At 36.3% G+C, this 20,297-nt stretch overlaps 1 protein-coding gene across 1 annotated transcript in view; it reads left to right on the top strand.

Moving 5' to 3' along the window:
* ANGPT1 (angiopoietin 1) overlaps positions 1-20,297 on the top strand; it is a 154,304-nt gene that overhangs the window by 112,161 nt on the left and 21,846 nt on the right. Inside the window, exon 7 of the mRNA XM_085053408.1 lies at positions 5,410-5,576. Within this exon, the coding sequence (XP_084909534.1) occupies positions 5,410-5,576 (167 nt within the window). The remainder of the gene's footprint in view (positions 1-5,409; positions 5,577-20,297) is intronic.

Raw genomic sequence — 20,297 nt, 5'->3', positions numbered from 1 at the left:
GATCTGAATATTCTTTATGGCTTCTGGGAAGTCATTTCTGCTGTAAAACAGTGAATTATTATCTGCTTTATTCACTGAATTGTCTGACAGAAGATGAACCCATAGGATATATTGGCTGTGTCTGGTTTCAATTTGTTTTGTCTATAAAAAGTCAAAGCTTCCTGTGAGCATTATCAGACAAAATAAATAAAGTAAGAGAGATAATTGTTTAATGAACTTGGAGCAACATGATTCAGCCAGAATACCCTCACAGACTTTGCCAAAGCTAATAAAATTCTTTTGCACCCTAGTTATTATTTTTGAATAAGTATCAACTTTATAATTTCTTAAGGGCATTTTTTAAACCAGTATTGAATTCTGTTTATTTCTATTCATGACTGCTTTAGTAGTTTGGACTCTTAATCAGCATGCAATTGAAAATGAGCTGATGTAGAACTCAGGTGTCATCTAAAGTGAATATTATACAATCATGTGCAATTTTCAGCAGCAAAACTCTAATTGTTTTCTGTTTGTGAAGAATAAAATTAAACATATAATTATCTGTGCTGGGTCAGTGCAAATATTTGTGTACCGATTTTGTGAGTAGTAGTGGAGAGATAACAAAGTATATTAAGAAAATGCAAGCATATTTCCCTGCTATATTCTCCTAGCCTCCATAGAGTGCTAGTGAGGAAAATGAAGGAGAACTCTGAGAACTTTTGGAAATTTCTGACCCTTTCCTATTACATTAAGCATTATTTTGGAAACTTAAAGCCTCTGATTTGCCAGTCATCCCAAAATATTATGGAAATTTCTAGGGAAAAGCAAAACTGAGTATTTTTTGAATAAAATGTAAAGCTTAATCTCTCCCTATTTGGAAACATATAATGAACAAAATATAGAAAGATAATGACAAAATAGTGTCTCTTAGTAAATTAAAATGCAATTTGGGAACAGTGCTTAAAACCCACTGGGTTTCAGAGGGTCTTTAAATGTGGTTAACTTCAAACACATTCATGAAATAGAGATGTTTCTTTTCCTAGCAGATTGATAGCTGAGGATGACTTGGACCTCATAGAATTCCTTGAGTTTAGGCAGAGAACTTTAATAAAAATAATTCTGGAAGCATTTGCTATAATTATTTGGATGCAAAATCCAGTTTTTGTTGACAGTGTATTTAAGTACTGGGAAACAAACATATTTAATGACAGCTATGGGTCTGCAATAGGTGACTCCTAATGTTAACTTTTAAGGTTTAACACTGCCCTAAGGCATCCCCAAAACCAAACTTCTTTTCCTAAATTCTGAGGTGTCAGTCCATAGATGACAAGCCTGGTCTTAGGCAAGGCTTCAGGCATCTTATCACTTGGGGCCCCACAGATTTGAGCAGCAATATAAACCTAAATGGTCTGCTAACTAAAATGCTTACATTTCATTACTGAATTTTAATTACTGAACAGTTCCTGAATTCTCTCATGAACATCAAAATTACTGAGGTCCACTGTTCTGTGGACTTTTATCCTGTGTCCCACATAGAAGTCCCTTTCGCATTGCTAATAATCTCCTGAATCTCCATTATTTTCTAAGATTCTCTGTGGTAAAAGCTTGAGTTCCCTTTACATGTCCCTCAATCTCTCCCAGATGTCCAAGAACCTCTGAGGCAATACATGCTCAGCATCTGCACTTGGCTGCTGCTCTGTGTCTGCTTGTAGGCAATTGGAATAGGCAACTGCTAAGCTTCTGCTTCAGCATTTCTCCCAGCAGCAGCTCATCACAGGCATCAGTGCTCTGAAACCTTGCTGAACTTCAAGTTTGTGTGATTTTTAACTGAACCTCAAAAGCATTCTAAAAGTATTGCACAAATATGGACAGGTGGGCAGAACAGTTACACAAGTTTGTTTTCTTAAGTGTTCTAGCTGAGAAAAGAAAAAAATGTATTTGAAGATAAAATTTTGAAATGTACTTTGAAAGCTAAGGATTCTGAAGGTAAATAAAATGAACCAAGCACAACCATTTTCTTTGCCAGCCTGAGGGTTGGGAATGGAAACACAAAATTAAATCACATTTTTCGGGGTTTTTTTGGCTAATATCATGTAATTTTCTTCTGCACGCAAAACCTTACATATCCCATCAAAGCAGCAGTGTTCTTGTAGTAGAGACAGTCTAAGTAAGATATAAACAAGGAGAGCTGTGTAGTTATTAAGTCAGCCAAAGTATCTGGGAAAAACAGCATACACGCAAGGCTTTCTTCAGCTCTGAAATATAGGCAGTAAACTGCAGACTAAATACAGGTTGGAAACAGTTGAGTTTGGCATAATAAAATTATACTTGAAGAAATTGTTGCCAGCTCTATGTTTTGCAGAATGTGCTGCTCCTCTCTGGTTTAGATCTATGAAAGCTTTCAGTGACTGTTTGTTTGTTTATATCTCTCCAGCCATATTAGGTGTTTAATAAAGTACACTGCTTCTCCTTTGGAACATTCCTTGCTTCAGAGAGATGGTTTATATCCCACTTACTTTCTTGGTTTTCTTTTCATAAAAGCAAATAATTTGTTAAAAAAAAAGTTGCTTCTGTCAAGGAGAAAAGTCTTATTCTAGGCATTTCTAATCTGAATTACAGTATTGTAGCCCCTGATAGTAGGATTCCATTTTTCATAACTAATGTGGTGTATTTCCTCATATTTTTTAATATTACTTTTTTATATTTATTTTGTTCCCCATTGCTACAGCTTCATTTCCTCTGGTCAAGAGAGCAAGCCACTTAGTGATAGATTTTCATCATAGTGTAATAAAATATGTGAAAAGGGAGAGGGAGGTGAAAATGTGAAGAATAAAAATTGTTATTCAGAATAATTATAGATGGTGTCTGGAATTTCTATAGAACACATAAGGAATCATATAATATTAAAAAAACTACATGTATTGCATCCTGGATAGGCTGTAATCCAAATGAGATAAGACACATATAATTCAATAGACCAACAGTTCGAAGGGGAGTCCCCTCAGCTTTCCTGCACTGGGAAAAAGGGAAAAAGAATTTCCTGATAATCTTCTTTTAAAGAAAGACAGATAGCAATGATAATAATAGTAATAGTAATGATAAATCTTCTGTGAATGACAAACCGTGTAAACTCCAAACAAAACCAATTTGAATGATATCTGAACAACTATGCTGCTCTTCTACTTTCTGGATTTTAGGGAGACAAACTTCCTGTTAAGTAGTCAATGCAGAGTGTATTTTGCCTAACTCTGTGACTAGTGACAGTGACCAGTAGTGAAAGATGTCAGAGAAAACCACTGACTGCTCTGGTATGACACTGCCAGAGCCACTAGAGCAGGAGGCACCAGGTAGGACAGTCAGAGAGTAGAAAGACAAGGCAAGGAGATGGACAAGATCAAAGGAACAGGGAGAAAACTGTAACTACAGAAGGGTGTGCCAGCTGCAGACAGGGTTTGTACAGGTGAGGATCAAGCTTTTGTATTTTAGGAGCAATGTATGAACCAAATATGGATGTGAATGCCATCAAAGCAGTAGGTGAGAGATAACAGAAAGCATCTTAAGGGGAAAGCTTGAGGAGCAGGAGCTCACACTGGAAGAGAGATGTGTCCAAAGCAGGATATCACCAGTATTACCTACAACCTGTATTTACAGAGACTTTTATAGGAAATATTCTACTGGATAAAAAGGATATAATGAAATAACAGGCAGGAAAGGAAAAACTAGCTAATAGTATCCTCTCATGTTTCAGTCTGAGACTTCTTTGAGACTTGCTACAGATGACTGAATTTCTGTTCTTGCAGATGAAGCACTTTGTCCGTGGGTATCTTGATGGTCTCTGAGCCAAAATGCAGACACACTTATCAAAATAGAAGTTAGTGTACTCAGTTCAGCATAGCCAAATGTGGCATGTCTTCTCAGCCTCTACTATCAGCGTGTCACCAAACACATGCTCAGCTAGGGTAGTGAAAACAAAATTAGTCCTGAGTAAAGTAGTTTCTACTATAATTCTCTGTAGGAAAACAAATAAATTCCCTCCATTTTTATTTTTTGGACAGGACAAACTTTAAACCTTCTAAATTTTTTAATTAATTTATTTTTTTGAAATTTGCAGCTTATATACCTATGCATTGCCTGAGTATTACCTGTGCTACCACATGGCCTCTGGGGAGGCAGGACTTCATCCTCAAGAGATCCAACTAATCAGGGCAGGAGCCACAGCAATACAATAAAGGAAAAAAGGGAGAGGGCTCTACTTTCAATGCTTTCATCTCATGATAGGAGTGACTGAAACATTATATAGGGAAGATCGATGTCTTGCCAATGTGTCTCACAGACACATTTTTCATTACCTAACCTTTAGTCACAAGGAAGTATCTTGATTTTAACCCCTTTTAAAAATATGTACTTTCTGGAAATAATCCAATCTTTCATTTAATTTCACTAGGAAATTTTCACAGGACCTTCTAAAGTACCCCTAGTACACCACTGTAAGCAAATCAGGAGATTTCTAGTTCCCATTTTTCCTATCCTAAGAAATATGAATAAGCACAGTCATGTTGGAATAGTTCTTCACAACTAAATATTACTGTTTAAAATCATTTTTACTGCTAAGAGAGAAAAAAATGGAAAATATAAAATGGAGCACAGAGTTCTCAGGTATGAACTAATAGTTTAAAAAAGAACAATTATTCTAATGTATAGTAAATAAATTAATGGCATTAAATAAAATCTTAAATTGAATGTAGTAAAATATTAACTACAACTGAAACAACTTTAAAACCTGGAAGATGAACAAAAATATATGTCTAGGAATTGGTTTTGAAAACTAATTATACTTTTTCTTTCATTATTTTTTTTCCATGTTTGAAAATTATACAGTTTGCTTAACTGGAAATAAGACCATCTGAATATATGAAATGTGAGGACAGCTAGGTACCTTAAATATACTACTGATGGGTTTTTTTTTACTTTAAAAAATAAATTTAGAGTACTCTTTACTGTACTTCAGGTTAACTAGGCTAATTTAAACTATTTTAAATATTTTATAATGTGCAGAAGAATTCTGTTTTGACTTGATCATCTAAATGATAACTAGGTTTAGCACACTATGAAATGCATGATAGAATATGACTATGTCCAGTATTCCCACTGAATGATGTGCAAATACATCATCATGCTATTAATGCCATGTACCTGGAAATTGATTTCCAACTGATAACCTCAACTACCCTTTCAAACACCATTTGAACTGCATGACATTCTAAATCATACATATTAGTAAAACCATTTTAGAGACAGTCAAACTGAAGCAAAGAAAGCTATGACCAATAATTAGAATGTACAGTTAGAATAAGTGATGGTTTTATTATTGTTTAAAGGCTCTACCAATTACAATAATTACATCTAGTTATTTTGCCAACTTTTTTCTAGGGTTTTGGTAGCCCATCAGGTGAACATTGGCTGGGAAATGAATTTATCTTTGCAATTACAAGTCAGAGGCAATATTCTCTAAGAATTGAATTAATGGACTGGGAAGGAAACCGGGCATATTCACAATATGACAGATTTCACATAGGAAATGAAAAGCAGAATTACAGGTAAGAATCTATTGAAATTCTTTTGACTCTGCTGAGTGATAAATATTGTTCATGTTCATTTGCTAAATATGAGAAAGGACAATAATATGATGCTGAGTTTCATCAAAAGTGAATAAAGAGGGTAAAAACAAAACAGAAATCAGATTTCTCAGTGATGGAAGGACAGAGTAAACATAACATCTCTGAGAAAAAGGGACCTATTAATCATGTTGGCTGGCAGAACCACTAAAAGTTGCATAACTTTTTGTATCAGAACTCAAAATTGAACAGAACAGAAAAAAGATTTGGATTCTTCATTACAGCCTGAAGGATGTCTACCTCAGAAGCATAAGACTGAAACAATGGACATGGGAATAAATTACCAAAAATGCTGTTAAACCAACTGGTATTTCCAAACTAAAAATTTATGTAAATAAGGAGGGAAAACAGAACGCTGGATCTTATTGTGAGGAAATTAAACACAAAAACTTTTCTCAATAATATTTTTCTCCCCTACTTTGTTTTAAGATAAAAATGTAGAAAACCTTAATCTACTTATATTAAAAAAAGGAAGAAACAGCAAGAAATGTGGATGTGACCTAAGCAGTCAATTATTTATTTTTAATCATTGCTTCATTTGAACAGACATTACAATGCTAGGAAAAGAACATGAAACCCATAAAAATATCAAATTGTTTATTACAGCACAACTAATTAACATAAAAACCAGAGAAACAGATACACTGTAAACCCAAACTTTCAAGTCATAGCATGTGAAACTAGGCTGGTATTCAGATCTTTAAATTCATGTAACATGATTCTCAAAAATGCTGATTGTCTCCCTCCCCCCAGATCCCAAGAGGAATGGAGGTGAGAGCAATTTGCTCTTTCTGCTGACAGGACTCTGCCCAGGTGGGACACAAAGTAGTGCCCCTGTCCTCTGGGGTGTGTTGGGGGGCAGCACCGAATGGTGTAGAAGGGCAAAAATACATTTAGAAGCAATCAGTACGATTTGGTCCTGCACAAAGCAAGGACTGTCCCACTGCACACACAGGACAGCTCTGTCCCCTACTGCTGCCAGCAGTGCTGTGCCTGGCACTGCCCATGGAAAGACATTTCCCCAAATCAGGAAAGGTGGAGCACCTATTCTGAGGTAGTTTCAGGCAAAGAGTAAATATAAGTAGAGGAAATTTCTCAAAGCAGATGCCAGAAATATTTACACAAAACATAAAAAGAACAGTTTAAAAGTGAATGATATTGGGTCCTAAACATTCATAGATTATGTTCAAAAGGAAAAGATGGGACAACTCCTTGTGAAATGAGGAAAAACATTGAAGGACAAATACACATAGCTCAAAAGTTTATGATGAATCAGAGGAAAGAGCAGGAGTATTACTCATGGGATGAATGAAAATGACTGAATTTGCTAAAGAAACAGAGTCTTTTTTGCTTAAATTTTATTCTGACCTGAGTAGGGACAAAGTACATTGCTAAGGAATTGGAAGGCTGTTGAAATTTTAACATGTTAAAGCTTATGTTTAGAGAGGATTTCTTTTTCAGGACTCCTCTGGGTTCATTCATGGCCAAATAGCAAGAGAATGTCTTGTTTTGTTTCAAAATGCTGGGAAGGGAAGGGAAGGGAAGGGAAGGGAAGGGAAGGGAAGGGAAGTGGAACTCATTTTAATTATAAGAAAGGGAGACCTTTTGCAATATAAACTATATTTTCTGAACATGGAAAAAATTGTAAAAAGTGATCCATGTAAATTCTTCTTGCTGATCAATAGAAAAAAAAGAGATATAATACAAATCTGTGGAAATTAAATCAGAGAAGGCATACAGGTCTCAAAGATTAAGACATTGAATAATTAGCATAAATTCTGCTACCCATGTCCAAGTCACTTTTCCACAAAAATCAAAGGGAATTTCACTGTACGCTCTTGACTGCACTTTTGGTTGTTGTCCTATTCCACAGTAAAAATGAAGGTCAAAATGGGATCTGCTCACACTGTGTGGCCTCCTTATGGTGCAACTGAAGCTCCTCTGTTGAGGAAATGGGGAATCAGTTTCATTCATATTTTTCTGAAATAAGCAAAGAGGAAAACATAAAGAAGTAAAAAAGTCCATCTCTGTTGGCCCTTTGGATTTTTAATTCCTCAATTATTTTTACTCAAATATATTTGAAAATTTGAAGAACACAGCTGAGTAACATGGTGACAGTTTTGGAAATAACGACATGTAAGCCACATACAAATCTAAATTTTTTTTTATGCTTGGCAAAGGCACTAGTGCCTAGTCCAGAAAAAGATATGCCCAACAGATATTTTGCAAACCAAAATTATGTTAGGCTTTTTTTAGAAATTTTTACAGGAATGCATCCTATGACATAAAATCTCTTTATTTTGCTTGCCAGCATCACTATCTGAGATAGAAGCACCTCCAAAAGGCTGGCTGAATAAATACCTAATTATTGAGTGCTAAACAGCTGGCCACCCTTCAGAGAATGCTGTTTTCCCTTTATCTAAGGAGCTGCCATTAAGGATTTAAATGAATCCTCTGAAGTTGAAAACCGCAATTCCCAAACTCCTGCTCCCAATGCCTTTCCTTCACAACTTTCGGGCATTTGCCATGTTTGCTTTCAATACCTCCAACACAGAACAGCATACCTTTTCAAAGCACTAGTTACTGTTATTTAAAATAATTTTGCCAAACAAAATAGATGCTCTCTTATTTTTGGAAGCTCTTTTCTTATAATGACCCCATTAAATGTTATTTCTGTTAGCAAAAAATAAGTATTTTTAGACTGGCTAGACTCACATTAGTTTCAATAAAGAGGAGTTTACTAAGTTATAGTAACCTGTTTAGAGACAAATTTCTATGCTGGTCTGGGAAGTGGATCAAGAAAATTGGAAATAGAGAAAAGGCACTGAAATTAAAAGAAAAGCTAAAGAAGTGGAACGTCTTTAATTTTGTTAATGGTAGTACTTTGTACATTTGGAACACATGAAAAAAAATAAGGTTCCAAGTCTTATGCTTGAAAACAGTTACAAAAGAAAATAAAAAAGAAAGAAAAAAAAGAAAATAAAAAAGAAAATAAAAAAGAAAGAAAGGAAAGGAAAGGAAAGGAAAGGAAAGGAAAGGAAAGGAAAGGAAAGGGAAAAAGAGAAAATAGAGAAGTAGTGATAAAATCTGCTCGATAAAATATCAAAAATCATTTTCATGTTGTTCTTCCAAAATCCAGCCCCAACATTACACAAAGTTCAATTCAGCCTGGATAACTCCCAGTTGGTGATTTCAGAAGGGTTCTGTTTTTTCTCTGGGCTGTTTGTATTTTCTTTACTACTTTTTATTAGTCTACAGAATCTATTATTAAAAAAGAGTAATGCTGAACACATGTAAGTTCAAATATACTAGTTTCTCTTTCAAAATGAGACAGCTCCAAAAGGTTTTCTGGGAAATCTGACTAAAATCTATTTATCCCAGATGATGACTGGGAAGAAGGTTGAGATGAGAAGATGGATACTGGATCATTAAAAGTATAATGATAAATGATAACTGAAACAGGAAAATCAGTGTTGCACCACGTGAAATCTTTAATAAGAGTATCTAAGTGATTTATTTCTTTTGAAACATCTTTGGGTTTCTTATCTACATGAGATGATTACACAGAGAGTTTCTGTAAATATGATGAAAATATCTCTGTCGGTCTCTTTGCAACTTACACTCTGGCAAGTAAAATCTCCATGGAGTTAGAAGGGCCAGATCTTGAGATCTCCCATTTAGTACAGTGTTTCTTAATTTAATTAAAATTATTTATAGAACTACAAAAACATGAGTTGAAAGAGAATCCTAAAAGACACACAACCTCTCTTCTTTTCCTGTGTAGACTCTGCCTAGCCCACTTGACACTGTTTGATGTTCTTAGGAGCTGTACAGCTACAGTACACTGTTGCTCTGACCCATGTCCTCAGATCTTCCAGAATTAAACAGGAAAAGTAACCATGTGCTGGGATTTCAAGCACTACAATCCATACTCCTACACATTAGTTTATGAAAACAGATACATTGGTGCTGAATTTTGAACAGTAGTAATTTCAGCCTGCAGATACATCTGTTTTTTCTGCTCATGATACAGGAGAAGCACTTCCAAGCAAAGCATCGGGTGAGAAATAGGGATTTTACACTTTTTAACTGGATGAGCTTTTTGTACTTCAGAACCATTAGAGACATTTAATAGACACTCACCTCCCTATGACAATATATTTCAGTGTTTCGTTACTCTTTTAGTTACATAAGTTTGCTATTGCTGCAATAATTCATTAACTATGGTCCTATCCATGGAGAAATATGATTAAATGATGAGACAGTGCTGCTCAAGTGAGCAAGACTTTGGGATTGATGTAGGCATGGGCAGAAGCTGATGATGGCCAGAGAATATCCTAACTTCTGTGAGTCAGTCATGGACTTAAGGTAGTGGCTGGCCTTTGGTAGTTAGCATTAAGAAGAGACTTGATATTGGAATGAGCATGAGAAGGTGATCATAAAATCTTATGAGAAAGTGAAAGAGAGCATAGAACCATTAGCGGTGGAACACACAAGAGACCCATTGACAGGAGAATAATAGTCATGTAGGAAAGAGTCAGATGTGTGGGTCCTCAGAGGCAACAAGTTGGTGAAATTTGTGGCAAACAGGAGAGGTGGTCATTCAAATTATTCAAGTCACTTCGAACTGCTGTCATGATCTTCCAATTCCTGCAAATCTATGTAACAGTTTCCAAGCTCTCCAAAACACTGTCTCTCCAGGCTTTCCTTAGGGAAACCATATCAATTGTTGAACCAAGAATTGTTAAACTCTAAGGGACCTGGTAGCAGAGAGTTTTCAATTCATTGAGTATTGGACTTTTAGCTCTTGTTTGATTAAAAGTTTCTATTTTTAATTTCAGCAATAGTATTATTTATCTCTGTTTTCTTAGTCAAATCAGGTAGATAGTCTGCTGCCAGAAGCCTTGACATAAATTTTAGATTTTTTTTTTAATGTGGAGGCTATTGATTTATTTGATCACCATTGTTAAACTAATGATGGAATTTCTTGGAAAAATACTCACATCTTTCTATAGGGGGAAATCTATTCACCTGTTCAGTTTTTTAAATTGTACTTCTGAAAATTCTCTAATAGTAAAATAACTATTATTTGAGTGTACAACTCTTATGGGCACAGATGGTTTTATGTATCTTTAATTAAAAATCATATTCCACATAGTATTGCTGTTTCAGAAGTAGGACACAAATAGGCCATCTTCATTTCCTTGGTGTACAAAATTTCATTTTTAAATATTGGTGTGGTTCTTTGTTATTACCCAGGCTTTTCAGTGATGCACTTGCTGTAAGTAACATATTTTTTTCTTGTGTCACTTGAGTTTTTTAGGTAAAACAAGGAATCAGTCTGCCTTGTAAGTTTTGTGATCCATCTGATTAGCTTCTTCTGTGTGATTTGTATTACAGTAAACCTTCAAGTGGTCTATTTGGTCTTTTCTCAAATGGGGGAGGAAAAGTACAGTGGAAGACATATAGGAAATCTGTAGCAAAGTGAAAAAATAAACACAGATCCTCTTGGGACCCAGTTCTGTGCCCAGACCCCAGTATTTATCTTGATGAATATGAAAAATACAGAATAATTTAAAAAGTAGTCATGGTGGAAAAATGCAAAGAGCCTATAATAATTCACTTTTCTTTGGAAGCTTGAAAGTCAATTTACAATTCTGCTTCAGAGGAAATATCCATGCAAGATCCTATTAACAGACAGAATGATATCTGTGGTATGCATATTTTCTATGATTTGAAAATATTTTCAACAAACATTGGTATAAAATGGAAAACGTGGAAAACAAAGTTTAACATCTCTATGTATATATAAATATCTGGCTTAAATAACTTCATTTTATTTAACTACACTGTCAGTCCAATAATTTTCCATGATGTCTAAATACTGGAAGTGCAAGGATTCAATCCAATGTCCATTAACCAGAGGTTTTTCTGGAACCATTCCAGTGTTGCTATATCATATCAGTGACTAGAACTCACTGGCAGTTCATGCAGTATCTCCAAATGTAAGCAGAAATTATATATAACAATTTCTCTGACTGAAAGTTGATGTAAATATACTTATGGAATTTATTAATAAAAAAATTGACTTAGCCACATAAATCCCTACATATACTGTCCATCCACAGCTAATCGTTTCCCACCTCTAACTGCATTAAAATCATTTATAGTTCAATATACAATAGTTGTGACTATTGTGAAGCAGGAACAGAGGTTTCCCTCTTCTTTGTTATGGAACCTAATGAGAATGCAGTGAGTTGTTCTGGCTGCACTGCAGTACAGCTGAAGTCTTAAGAAGATGAGCCAGGGGCTGCTGAAGTAACAGAAACCAAGAGAGAAACACCAGTGAAATACCCCAAAGGAATCAAAGGTTATTCTAAGAAGGTGACACAGCTGCCAGCCCAGTGAGCACAACATGGGCGACAAACAGGAGCTGGAAGTCACTGTGGCTCTAGAAAATTGAGACCTACTTGCTATCACTGAAGCTTGGTGGGATGAATCCCCTGACTCCAGTGTGGCTATCAGTGACCTCAGGCTGTTCAGAAGGGACAGGCAAGGAGGGGGGGCAGCATTGCCCTCTGCATCAATAAATGGATATACTGCAAATAGTTGTTTCTGAAGAACAGCCACAAACAGGTTGAAAGCTTATGGGGATGAACTGGAGACTGAGGCAACTAAGGGAGCCTGGCTGTTGGTGTGATCAAAGGGAGCCTATTGACAAAACCTTCTTGCTTCAGCTGTGGGAAGCATTGCACTTCAGGCTCTTGTCCTGCTGCTGAAAAATGTCATAGTGAGCTGCAGACAAGGCCAGGAGACTCCTGGAGTGCATGGAGGATGACTTCTTAAGCCAGGTAATAGGTAGCCAGTTTATACCGCTCTACAATTAATAGCAGGATAAAATAGAGATCTAACACACTCAAAGGACAAATGCTATCTAGAGGGACCTGGACAAATTTGAAAAGTGGTCCCATGGGAATTTCATGAGGTTTAAAAACACCAAGAGCAAGGTGCTGCCCCTGGATCAGGGCAACACCCAGAATCACAACAGCCTGGGAGATGAACAGATCAAGAGCAGCCCTGGAGAGAAGAACTTGTGGATGCTGGTGGATGATAGGATGGACATGATCCAAAAATATGCACTTGCTGCCCAGAAAGCCAAACATGTCCTGTTCAGTGGGATGGAAGCTTTGACTAGATGACCTTCAAGGTTCCTTCCAACCCAAACTGTTCTATGATTATAGGATTCTATTATATTATTATACTAAATGCTGTAAAGGATTCATGTATGCAAAGGCAGCTCAGAAATTATAAAATTTGTCAGACATTATCTGTTTTTAAATATTTTATTTTAGTCACAATTAATGCTAAAACTCCTTAATGAGCCATATCTAGGACATGAGGGGAAATCAACAGCAGTGTTTCATAAATACTAGGAAATAATTTTCTTAAGATTTTAGAAAAGTGCTGCTATACAAGCTTTACTGTTAGTATTACAGCAGCCTTCTTTTCATGGAGGAAAGCAAAGTTTCCAGTGTATGACACATTCAGAATTTGATGTAACAATGGCCTAACCATTTTGGTGTATCCACTTATTCACCAGTAATAGGTAGATATCTGTCATCTATTTTCATTATTAGATATCTTCCAAGTTATCTGCCAATGTCTTCAAAGCAACTGATGACTTCTTCAGTCTTGATTTTCTCTATCCTTTTCCCTTAACTGTTTAATTTTCAATTACCTTCTCTAAATTGATATATTTCCTTCATTAAAACTGGATAATTCTCCATATATTCAGTTTTACATGCCTGCAGAACATACCTTCCAGAGGTTTTTTATAGGATATTAGTGAGGAACTTTCAATAATTCAGTTTAATTGTGTTCTTATGTTTCTAGAAGCTTTTCTTTCCTTTGGCATTTTAGGGCTTTTCAACCACTTAACTGGAAAGAAGCTTGTTGTCCAATATGTTCCACCACAGCTATCTCTATGGAACATAGTGGGCATGTCATTATCTCCTCCTCCAGACTCCTAAACTTGTTTTTTATTAAATGGAAAATATATGAGCAAGAACAAAAGTGTCTTATTTTCCCATAAAGCTTATATATAATAAAATAAGCATCAATTCAAACTTGAGGCAATGAAAAAAAGAATATTTGTAACAATTTTCTGCTCTTAGATACCATCCAGGATTTAGTGAATTTTCGTTATTATTCACAAGGCAGACATGTTTTCCTACAGGTAGGTGAGATAAAGATTTTTTAGTGTGAACATTAAAGCTGTTGAGCCCTAGGAACAGACTGCAGGACCCTATCTGAGACACTCGATTCTCTGTGCATGCCTGGGGAGAGATAAGCTCCTTAGACAGGAGCCAAATCAGGCAACATGCAGAGCAGAGAGCTGCCTAGAGTTAACCATTAGGAAATTCTGAAAATAGCAAGGCATCCATTTATATCCCCTGACAGTTCACAGCCCACAGCCTGAAGGTAGGAGACAATGTCTTGTCTTACTCAAGAAAGAAATGAAAGGCCTTGGGTTAATGCATTCATTTGCCAGAGGGTATCCAGACCATAGTTATTGCTTCCCAAGAGAAAGCAGCAATCTGTGCTGCCAGGGAACAGGCTCGTCCATGAATCTCTGACACTGTGCAGGGAAGAATTCACTGTTCAGTGAATGAATAGGCACCAGGTCACTTGTCAATGAAGTGGGGAGAGGGATTTTTAAGATTATGCTCCATGCTCCATGTCTTACTTTGAATTAAATATGTTTTTATTAAATTACCCAATTATATTATGGAGCAGTGGGTACTATTCTGCTACACACTTAAATTTGTACTCCTTTTGAGGCTCAGTGAGTCTTGAACAATTTATTGGCCGCAGAACACATGTTGCTGGTTATGGCATCCTGAGGGAAGTTTTGTGGTTTTAAACCTTTCTCTTGCTGAGTCCATAAAAACCTTAACTCCTGTGTGGTGGGTAGTCACTCAGAGCAGTACACTGTTATATGAAGAGTAAAGAGCAACAGCCACTAGTAGCTCAGCCACTTATTACCTGGTGAAGAATCTTTTTAAAAAGTAAATTTGTGTGAGAACAATGTAATTGTAGACAGTAAGAGTGTTATGAAATCCTTGCTGAGGGCTACTGCACAGGCACACGAGTCTGAGGTCTGAGAGAACTCTTTAATGAATGTAAGTATTAGCAGAAAAGATATCAATGGAAACTCAGTAGAGATCTTACCTGTTCCATATTGTAGCTCAGTGGAGATTTCACAAGATCTGTTCCAGCTAACAGGGCTAGACAGAGCATGTTGTGGCACCTAAGAGAAATCTGCACAGACTTTAATGAGGTATTTACCTTTTTTTTTGCTTCTTCAATTTAAAAGTATTTCTTTCCTCTTGTTTTTATTATCTTTACTATCAACATTGTCAGTATTGCACAATGTTGTGCTCTTTTAGGCCTTTGTTGCTTTATGCCACCTCTACATTTACGTTGTTAAAGAATGTCAAAAATGTATTTTAATGAAATTTATAAAATTCTCTACGTAATGGACTTCACTGTCCTCAAGGTGAGAGCTCCCACTCCTACCAGTAATAACACCAAGAAGAGCTACATTTCTTTTATTTACTTCTGTGAAAGCATCAACAAAGAGCTTAAAACTACTGTTGTTTTTATTAGTGTAGATTTTAATATAGAAGCCTGTAGCATTATTTCTTCATCTCCACTGAGCTTTGACATGAAACAGCTCCTGAAAGAAAGGATCTTGTTCAGCTGAGACACTTCTGGATATTCACCACCCATGAGGAATTTTTTTTATGCCAAAACTGCTCTGTGTAGAATTTTTAGAAATCTCCAAGTTCATGTGGTTTTAAATTCAGACTATCCATCACTGGGAAATAAGTGATGTGATAGTTGACTCAATTTCTATAAAAAATAAATAATATAATAACTAACGTTTATTGTTACAATAATTTTCTTAATTAATATTTGTGTGCCCTTTTAACTTTTTCACTGTTTGAATCTGCTTAATTCTTGTATAACGTCAATGTTAAAACTCTCTGCAATTTTTAATAATTATCAGAATGTAGATTAGCATAGTGAAAATTTGTGTACAAAGTGTAATGGATATATGTAAGGACTCGTCCAAAGTTACAGATAGATACAGCATCACAGTGTGAACATCTAGAGTTTCATTAATATTCACTAATCACTGATTTGCAGAAATGTTAGTATTGCAGCATAATGCTGCAATATCTATCTTAACTATGCAAACAGAAAGACTAATGGAAAAACAAAATGCAGGACAAGGAAAAAATCTCATGGTAAAATTCATGATTATAAAACATATCTGTATTGGAATAGCTTCTTTAATGAACATTCCCTGATTGTATCATTCTCTTCACTATTATCTGTGCAAGTTGGAAAGTGCAGTACATATTCAGGATCAAATTCAGGTCCAGCTCAAAATATTTAACCTGGACGTTATTCTACTCATAACATTGATCAAAACTGAAAAAAAATCTGACACTTCCAAATGCCAGTCCAGAGAAGTAGAAAATCTGGGTACAAGGAATGGGATGTGTCCTTGATTTCAGTGAGAAAAATTATATTCTTCCTGTGGGTGACCAAGATCTCCATCATAGGGAAGCTGACCACTAAGTGCTTACAAGATTATAATGAATTAATTTAGTATTAGTGACAATATCTACAAAATTAAAAAAAACAAACAATCAAACAAAAAAAAACCCAAACAACTGCTTGGTAAGTTTTCTGAAATGTCTACAATTTTCACCATGAGCCAAACATTCAAACTTAGATTCTCCACAATGCAAAAGCAAAGAAGAATGGGACCTGGAGGCCCCCCTGTACAGGGTGTGCTGTCTGTGCCCCCAGAGCTGTTGACTCTCTGCCCACTCTGAGCTGAACAGAAGCTTGGTAGAGCTGTCAGTGAGGCACTGAGCCCCAGCTGAAATACCCTGGCCATGAGTAGGTTCAGTGTCGCGCTTATTGCGACAGTTCATCTTCCAGCCAGGATGGAGTGTGGGCAGAATGAGCTCATGTCTGCTCAGAGAACTGCCAGAGCAAGCTTTCATCTGCCTGCAAATCACAAGCAGAAATTCTTAGAGTGACCCCTATTTAATCTAAAATGGACATGGTTAAAGTCTCTGAAATCTGCTACCAACTTCCCAGCCAACCAATGCCAGGGCTTTTTTTCCCCTCCTTTTATCATTAACAGCTATACTGGCAAGGTTTCTAGAACCCGATCCTTAGAACACTTTATGCACTGATTTGCTATATTTACAGCAAATACCAGCAAAGTTGTGTGGTATTTTCTGTGAGTTTGCTTCTTGCATGAGTCAAAAAGTAAAGTGTACCTGTGGGGCCTGGAGAGAATCTGGCAAAGGGATAATCCCAGATTTTTCCATAGTCATTTATTGCATCAGTCCTTAAGTTTCTTTTTGTCTTGGGTTTGTGTTTTGAGGTTTGTTTCTCTATCAAATGGAAACTTGATTTTTCTCTGTCTCTGTCCCTGTCTCTGTCTCTGTCTCTGTCTCTGTCTCTGTCTCTGTCTCTGTCTCTGTCTCTAAAGTAAAGGCAATAAAAAGTGATATTATTCAATATTTGGTCAACAGCAGCAATGCAGTGGATGACTTAGACCACAAAGTAGAGGTACACACCATGTCTAAAGAGCTGCTAATTTAGATAAACCTTCAAACAGATAACTTTGAACATCAGAGCACAGAATTACTGTGATATCCAATACAGTGCACATTTTATTGTTTGGTTGATCTGCAAAACTCTGCCAGAAAAAAGTACTCAATAACAATGAAAGCCTAACTAGAAAAAGAAAGAAAAGTGCCTGGTACCACACAGAGTCTCATCTCCTGTCTTCTGTTTCATCAGATCCTAGATGCTGAAGTGTTTTCAATTTTAAATTGGTGCTGGAACGGCTCAACACACTTGACCCAAGTGCATGTGCACTGTCGTGTTTTGTTTTCTTTTATTTAACATTATAATTCAGTTGCACTGAAGTAAAACCTCTTTGCACCACTCTCAGTGCCTTTTGAACCAAAGGAGTCATTACTGTGAATCACAGCTCTTATTAGGTCATGACCTGGATTTTTAGGGGGAAAAAAGCATGTAAAACATGCTGATCCCTGTTAGCCTGGTCAGTGTGGCACCAGGAAAGAACTTGGATCATAAATGGGTGACAGTCAGTTAACCTTTCACTCATAGATGACTGTTTATTGGCCACAAATGACGCCAAGGGAGTTGAAATATGTTTTAATAGTCTGTTTATATTTTTCTAACAAGGTCTTATTGCCACATTACTCATTTTGGCATTTTTTAAACTTAATTTTGCATTAAGAAACCCAAGGAAACAGTGAAGCCAATATTTATTTTTCAAATAGCTATAAACATTTCACAGAAACTCTCTGTGCGTCAGTCACTTATAAAATTTGTTACCTTTTCCTGGATACTTGCCTTTATAATGAAAGCCTAACCTTAATGTGATAATGGAGGTAAAAGCCAGAGGATAAGTGTAGCATGTCGTACAACACAGCCACTAATGAGTACAGGGATCAAGACAGACCTGCTGCACACTATTCAGACTGAAGGTGGGACATGCTTGTGTATATGAGCACTTTTGTTCTACATTCCGTTTTCAATATCATAAATCTTTAATCAGAAAACTACTATTGCTGGTGAGAATGATACTATATGGATAAGAGAAGCCTTGGCTTTCTGTTCCCCACCTTTTTTTCTTCTCCTTCCACTCCTCTATTATTTAAATTTGGTTTTGACATGGACTTAGACCTTCATTCAGCAATGTGCCCAGGTACTTTTTTTCTTTTAAGCACATAGTAAGTATTTTGTTGAGGCAGGACCACCAGAAGTCTCACAGAAGGTCAAGTCACTCTTGTTTCATTATGATTGCACACTCTAAGGTAACATCAAACCGTAAAAAAAAATTAAAATATTGGGGTCAGAAAGAGAGCATAACAATTATGTTGTCATTAATACTACCTTATATTGTTTCCATATTTGGAAATTATTGCTTTTCCTATCACATCCCAAAAGTGATTCTTCAACATCTCTTGCTATTCTCGGATGTCATGAGTTGAGTACACAGACACCAGATAAAGCCCTTTAATCTTTTTAGTAGAAATTCATAAACTGTGACCTGTCTTATCCATCAGGACTAAACAATTTCCATCACAGTTAGGAGAATAAAAATTCTGATTAACATTTTGCTTTGAAAATAATATCCCCCAAAATATCCTTTCATTTTCCTCTGGGATTCATGCAGTGGGAAGCACACATTTCTTGATGTGAATCCCAACATAAATCTTGAAAATCTCATGCAGAACCCAAAATATTTATTTTAATGTGTTATTCATTAAGTTATTTCTTTAAATTGTAGTCTGTTGGCAGCTGCAAACTCATTCCATTCCATCTGTATTATAATAATGCCATAGTAAGATTTGATAGGGTCATTAGGTCATTAACACTGGGAAACTTTCTAAAACAGAATCTGCAAATGCCTAAAGGGGCACAATTGTAAAAGAAGATTGCACTGTTAGCACACAATAAAGTATAAATAATGAAAACAGATTGATGAAAAATTAATTGCAGACTATTTCCACCTTTATCAATAATGTTTCATTTCCTTACATCCAAGCTCTTCACAAGGGGAAAAAAACCCCAAATCTCCCAGAGATTGCTAAAGCATGTCCTGACAATGGCAGTGGAACTGGGGAAGCATCAGGAGCACAGCTCTTGTGGGGAATAGCTGAGGGAGCTGGGGGTGTTTAGCCTGGAGAAAAAGAGGCTTGGGGTGGAATTTATTGCTCCCTAAAACTACCTGAGAAGAGACTGTAGCCAGGTGGAGTCAGTCTCTCCTCCCAGGTAACAAGTGACAAGAGGAAAAAGCTTCAAGCTGCATGAAGAGACTTCTAGGCTGGATATTAGGAAAGTTTCTTTCTCAGAAAGAGTTGTCCAGCACTAGAACAGGCTGCCCAGGGAAGTGGTTGAGTCACCATCCCTGGAGGTATTCTAACCTGTGTAGATGTGGTGCTTAGCAGCATGGTTTAGTGGGAACTTGGGAGTGCTGGGTTAGTGATTGAACTCAATGATCTTAAAGGTCTTTTCAACATAATTTTTTCTGTAAATCTATGATATTTGAAGGCTACCTTCCACAGTTTCAACTGACTATTGTGCCCGTGGAAACACGAGGAAAAATGTTATTCAGTCTAGATATTTTGTCCAATTCAGCATTTAAATAATTTCTTAATGGTGAATACATGTTGCACCTTATTCAACATCCAATTTGATTTTAGAAAATCAGTTCAGTAGTCATATTTCAGTCAGTTAGCTAGTGTGCCTCTCATTGGTGTTTTAGCCAACAGCCTTGGATTCTACACACAACTTCAAGCCATATAAGCCAGTGTGAAGGGGGCATGATTCTTGAACAGAACAACAGCATCCTACTTTCACTAAACAGAAGGGTAAATATTTCCCTAAAGGGAATCATGACAGCTGACTCATTTCAGCATATACTTCAACCTCTGACATTTTTGGAACAGTTTTTTTTGAAGGAAACTTCCTCGATTTGGTTTATGAAAAATCTTTGGGATCTAAAGACATCAT

This window comes from Lichenostomus cassidix, chromosome 2 (genome assembly GCF_008360975.1).
Source record: "Lichenostomus cassidix isolate B80296 chromosome 2, HeHo_3.0, whole genome shotgun sequence".
NCBI classification, from domain to species: Eukaryota; Metazoa; Chordata; class Aves; order Passeriformes; family Meliphagidae; genus Lichenostomus; species Lichenostomus cassidix.
This window is presented reverse-complemented; position numbering and strand designations above follow the sequence as displayed.